General features: G+C 37.0%; 2 protein-coding genes across 2 annotated transcripts in view; one reads left to right on the top strand and one right to left on the bottom strand.

Moving 5' to 3' along the window:
- Positions 1 to 1,251, top strand: part of svopa (SV2 related protein a) — an 8,664-nt gene extending 7,413 nt beyond the window's left edge. Inside the window, exon 16 of the mRNA XM_079686196.1 lies at positions 1 to 1,251. This exon is cut by the window's left edge and continues 450 nt beyond it. The gene's annotated coding sequence lies outside the window, so the exon portion shown is untranslated.
- Positions 485 to 5,639, bottom strand: LOC307042360 (D-amino-acid oxidase-like). The gene is made up of 11 exons (XM_079686207.1): positions 5,339 to 5,639; positions 4,593 to 4,788; positions 4,391 to 4,505; positions 3,944 to 4,020; positions 3,646 to 3,711; positions 2,912 to 2,966; positions 2,617 to 2,721; positions 2,436 to 2,518; positions 2,099 to 2,216; positions 1,827 to 1,925; positions 485 to 1,732 (listed from the first exon to the last, which is right to left on the bottom strand). The coding sequence occupies exons 2-11, from the start codon at positions 4,784 to 4,786 to the stop codon at positions 1,607 to 1,609; spliced, it is 1,038 nt and encodes a 345-aa protein (XP_079542333.1). The 5' UTR covers positions 4,787 to 4,788; positions 5,339 to 5,639; the 3' UTR covers positions 485 to 1,606.
- Between the last annotated feature and the right edge of the window lie 361 nt (positions 5,640 to 6,000).

Raw genomic sequence — 6,000 nt, 5'->3', positions numbered from 1 at the left:
AATTTTGCCACTGGATAACCGCACAAAGGGCTACTGGATGGAACAAATGACCTACACCAGGGAAAGATTGAGAACAATAAAAGGTGGACAACATGTGAACAATTCATGAGATAATTCAAATACTTTACATAAAGTATTGCTTTTCTAATTCAAGAGAAGTAAAGGTGAATAAAGGACAAAAAGGTGATAGCTTCCATCAACCATCTTCTTTTGAAAGAGCCTTGAAGAATATCTATTTGAGTTTGAGAGACCTTCTCTTAACCTTCTTTTAGCATACCAGGCACAGGTGCATAGATAAAAGAGACCAACATATTGTGAACAAAATTGTCAGTTAAAAAACTCAAGCTTTATAAAATGTACATTACTGAAGTGAGGTACACTCCTGCATCATTAAGTCAACAGACAATACGATAAGGTCTGGGGAACCTTAATTCAAAAATAAATTGTGTAAAGGCAGTGAAAGGACACACAGTAAGTCACTGTGTTAAACCTTGTGCTAAATATGTTCTTTATTTGGTGTCAGTATTATTTCACATTTGAACATGGATGATGTTTGTTGTCAGCTGAAGAAACAAGTATCATTATGAGGCCATATTAGAATCGACAACCTTATAAATCTGCCAAAGCCTTCACCATAGCATATTTACATCATACAGTGAACGATATTTCATAAATATAACACAACTGGAACAAGTCCACAGATCCTGACCTGCATCTGAGACAATTGTAAGTTAATGTTGAAGTCAATCTAAAAAGTATTTTCATCGCTCAAAGTAACACAATTTAAAAAATGCCATGAACATGAGTATATGGTGTCCTGATCTATAAATGCAGCGTCTCTTGCTCTACTCGACTCGAGGCTTTGCACACATAGACCTACACATGTATGTATGTACACATCCATTAACAGGATGTTACACTCTGTCTTTCTGTAAATAATGTATATGTATCAATACCTGTTTTAGTTGTTGTCTTTGCTTTTGTTTGTAACAAAGGTGATGTGGAGACTGACTTGTCAGAGTGACATACTGTGCAAAGATTTGTGTAAAAAAAAGGTTACAGGAATTAGTACAGGCCCAGCCAGCTGACTCTTTACCTGTTGGAGATATAGTGCTGTATTAAGTGTCTGTGTGCACAGATTCTTGTTGATGCACTGGATGTAAATGTGTATGATACTATAGTAAATAATCTTTCAAAAAGAGCAGTGTATTTATGTTGTTATTTATTAATAAAAAGTGATTTTATCAGTTAGACATTTTTCTACATTACATTTAATGAGAACATTCTAGAATTTATTTTTAAGCTATATACTTCTTTAAATGAATATATGCATCTATGGATTGATTGATCTATGATTAGATGTGAATCATTTAATTGGCGTCTACTCTTTAGAGTTACATACAAGTTACAAAAATTAGTTGTATTTATGTAATGTAAGTACCCCAAAGGTATGGAAATTGAAAATCTGTTTGCTAAAATGCTGGTTATAGAAAATAACAGTTTTTGGATTATGAGGCACAAGGAACTGACATTAAAATTCGAAGTGCACCTCAATCAATCAATCAATCAATCAATCAATCAATCAATCAAGCAGCTGCACAGAAATTTACAAGCGAGCTTTTGGACCTTTCCCTTTTTGTTCCACAATCTGACCGAAGAGTCTCGCTGCCTCTTGGGCGCAGCCCCGGTGAATGGTGAGTCCAAAACCTCCATGTCCGTAGTTGTGTATCACCTGAAAGAGAGGCACGATATTTTAGAAGTTGGATGAACAAACATTTATATTAAAAGTAATGTAAATCTTTTCAAAATACAACTGAGCTGTTTACCTCTATTGCAGCTGCACCGGACTGTATGGTCTCCCTCTCCAATCGGACTTTGCTGCGAACAGGCCTTAGGCCGGCCCAGTCCTCCACTATCCTGGCATGCTGAGGTAAGTAACAACAACAACACATAATCTCAAAAAACGAATTGTCCATTGTAACTATCAAGTGTTCTAAATATATCAAATGTTAAATACTTTACCACTACTGAAGACTTACTGTTAAACAGAAAGCCTTTTTATGGGCTTTAGACAAACAACATTTTGACATCACCTTACCTTGAGACTTGGCTCGAGCTGACAAGCGCTTTCCCAGATGTACTTATGGTCCGTAGAATTGTTCTTTTCACTCCAGTTCCCTAACTGTAAAATCCCACCGACTGTCACTAGTCGACTCCTGCAGACACAGAGATTCAACTGTCTTTAATACACAAAAACACTGTAATCTTGTATGATCTGATTAAAACAGCAAGTACACAACACAGGATAAGCCCTGCAAACGTTTGCCTGCAGCATGCTTTTTCTGTTTGAAACTGTACTTCCACATTACTATCACTCAAACACTAATGGAGAGGCTTGTTCCTACAGTTCAGTGCTAATGAGTGTTCTGTGTCACCCTGGAATGATGTATGGTGAATTGTAGACTCCTTTTTTTAAATTGTGGGTGAGAATCCAATGCTTCAGCCACGGCGCTTCGACCTGAAAAACAAAGATATAATATCAAGGTTCAACCACAACTTCAATGTCGCTTTTATAGCTGGTTATATAGACCGACATCTGAACCCGTCAGGCCTCACCTTCACGATCTGCCCCCGCCCGGGTTTGAGCTCAGGGTCCGGCTGGAGATCTCCTGATCTCATCCCACTGCAGTTTATTATCACGTCTGCCCCAGACTCTGCCAGCTTAATGAAAAGAACAGAGCATAAAGCATGAAAAAGAGAAGTGTTAACATACTCACAGTATTTCTGTAAGAAGTGAAACAATAATAGGGCTGTTACAATATTACAGACTCAGTATAAAAAAGCACTATACATGAAACAGAAAATCAAACAGAAAATGTGTTTATCATTAATATTGAAAGCTTCCACTAACCTCCTTAAAGGAATCTATTTTTCTTTGGTAAAATGTCACTCCCCTTTTTTGCAACCTAAGAATAACAGAAACTAGATGTTAATTAAGAACAGCTGGAAAAAAAATACTTTTGGACTCCTGATCAACTGAAAATAATCAAGATTAGAACCAGCCATCCTGGATAGTGATATTACTAATTTGCAATTCATTACACGGTATACAAGTAAATGTGTGTTGAGCACAATTCAGTGTCAGGTCTTACATTTTTTTTAAATGAGCATGTCATTGAAACTCAGCAGCTGTGTAAACTTTCCTTATTTCCCAGCCAGCACACAGCATAATAAAATCTGCCTTTAGTTAGTGATCAGTGACAAATCACTACTTTTTACTTTGCATTGTGTAATTATTTGTTGTTTAGTATACAATTAACCACTACAAATGATTAACACAGAATTTAGAAAACAATAAACCAAAAAAAGGACAGAACAGCTCAACTGAGACCATGTGTTGAACATTTAAGAGTAGATCAAATTAGATTCAGCCATGGGGATGTTACAAACTAAATGTAATATAACATGTATGTAACAAGCTATAAGACGCTTCCCTTCTTCTTTTTGATTACGTAAGAAATGTAGTTGTAAGCAAGTGCTTTACTGACTTCAACTCAAGACAGTAAGTAAAGTTCTGTTCAAATACAATACTGATACAACAAGGAAAATAAACTTATTTCAAGAGATTAAAAACAAATCACTCACCAATCCATCAGCCAAGGTAAGTATGTTTTACCTTCCAGCATGAGAGCAGTGTTGAACCACCCATGACTGCACATGTTAGAAGAGACATAGTAAAAAATATGCTTTTCTTTTATAGGGAATCATGCAATATATTTGTTATATAAGATCGAAGCAAATATATCATCAATGATGCGCCTGGGAATATGAAGTATTTAAGTTGCATGTAATAGCAAGGCAGAAACTAACGATCTCTTTGCATCTCTGCTTTGTGTTCTTTCAGTGTTTTGCTTGTTATGTCTGTTTCAGCAACAAAACCTACTTGTATCCGGGGAACATCTGCAGTTCTCGCTCTGTGAGCTGTCTGAAGCCTAGGACGATATCTTTAAATGAGGGATCCTGCAATCAGAAAGCAGTACAGATCACATCATTTATGTTCTGGCTGTTTTACATTTTGTCACAATACAGACTCCCAATCAAGCCCTGTCTCTGAGTTTAAGTCTGACCCATGGTGAGGCCTCTCTATTATTTGTGGAAAACAAAAGCAGAGAAGCTGAACAAAGCTCTACTGTTAGTGAGGCTGAATACTAATTACTGTGTTTATGCTATAGCACTGGTATGTAATTCATTTATAAACAAGTTATATAAGGTTACATTTTAACTATATCTACAACTGCCTTTGTTCTTGGTTGTAAAATCCAAAACAAGGTCAAATCTTATCTTTGAGGACAGATTGACAGGCTTTTTAAAAAAACAGAGCACTACTCACTGGGGCTGGTTCAGTGCAGAGGTTGTAGCCAGATTGAAGGAATACACCCATTTGAATGGAGTCTGGCGATCTGAGGCAGCTCAGCAAGTAGTCAAATGTTTCCTTATTCCATTTTCTAAATGTGAGAAAAAAATGTATGTATAAAATATTGGCAATTTTCTGCAGATACAATGGAGCATCAAACGAGAGTTAATACACTTACGTCTCCTGGACATTGCCTTTATCGTACAGGTAGGGCTGCCACAAGCCAGCAGCTCCATCGCTCGTGGTCAGAGGAGTGAAACAGTCTGCATACACCTCGATGCTCAGTGGACTGACGATGGAGTGAAACTGCTCGTAGATGCTCTGAGCCGCTGACAGGCCGATGACTCCAGCTCCAATCACTGCCACCCGCATGTCTGGATTAACATCAGACACAGCATGTTACCTCTGAAGCTTACTCGCACACTAAGGCCTCCTTTATGTAAACAAGACAACATCTTCTTGGAAGACAATCATATATCTTTAACACACTAGACTGGTTTTCAATGGATATACAATTATTTTATTTCTATATCATTAAACAATGCATTATTTAAAATATCTATAGATATCTGGTAGGAGGCTAGTAGGATTATAGATCTATTGAGTTTACCAAGTTAGAAATTAGACTTGATAAAATCGACATAATACACATTACCCACTTTGCGAACCCATTAGACAACTATCATACTACAACAGGGTTGGTTGAATCCTGCACTAAATCTGAGTTAAACTTTAACAGCTGATAATAGGAGAGTAGTATATTATATAACAACATAGCAGGCAGCATGTCGGATAAATAGATCTTAGTTTAGCGACGCAGCATCGCTGAGGTGGAAAACTGAAGACTGGCTGCATAACAGAACAGACATATACACGATTCAACAACAACTGCATTTATATGATTTCCGAAAAGTGTTGATTTACCTTCAGATTTGTTTTCGCACTGCAGGAGTTGTTGAAGTCTTTCCCAACTCTCACAACCCCGACTCACCCTCTGGTCAAGTCTGCAGCTGTCACATATGGGAGAGGGGCGGAGACATGTGTCTGTGTTTCGAAGTTCAACTATCTAACCACGAATATAAATCCTTGGACATGCACATATTAAGACATTGTTTCCTCTCCGTTTCTACGTGAATGTAAATATGCTGGCATTGTTATATCATGAATGGAGTTCCAGGAGTTAGGGATTATGATATTAATAATTAAGTTTCAAACTATTTGAATACCTTAGTTGTAACTATTGAGTAACAAGTGGAGGGCATGCATTTCCCATGGTTTTTCATGCATAGTATATTGCTTAGTCAGACAAGTAAAACACATACCCCCCTTCTTATTATGTAAGAAATGATCAATACGACTGCAATGAAAAACACCACAGTACACATAGTAGTCCCAATAATATTCTCCTGATATACCACAGGCCTACCTCTTTATTCTCTTAAATGCAGGTGTTTACAAACCTAGAGTGAAACAAGAGTGCCACATTTGCATCTTATTTTCCATACATTTTGCATTCCATCCTTTTTTTAAATGTCTGTTAACTGTTTACCTTTATTGTAAATCACTTTTTGCTGCATCTTTTGTAT

The sequence above is a fragment of the Notothenia rossii genome (assembly GCF_949606895.1).
Source record: "Notothenia rossii genome assembly, chromosome: 6".
Lineage (NCBI taxonomy): Eukaryota > Metazoa > Chordata > Actinopteri > Perciformes > Nototheniidae > Notothenia > Notothenia rossii.
The sequence above is the reverse complement of the archived record's forward strand: the minus strand, read 5'-3'. Positions and strand labels throughout refer to the sequence as shown.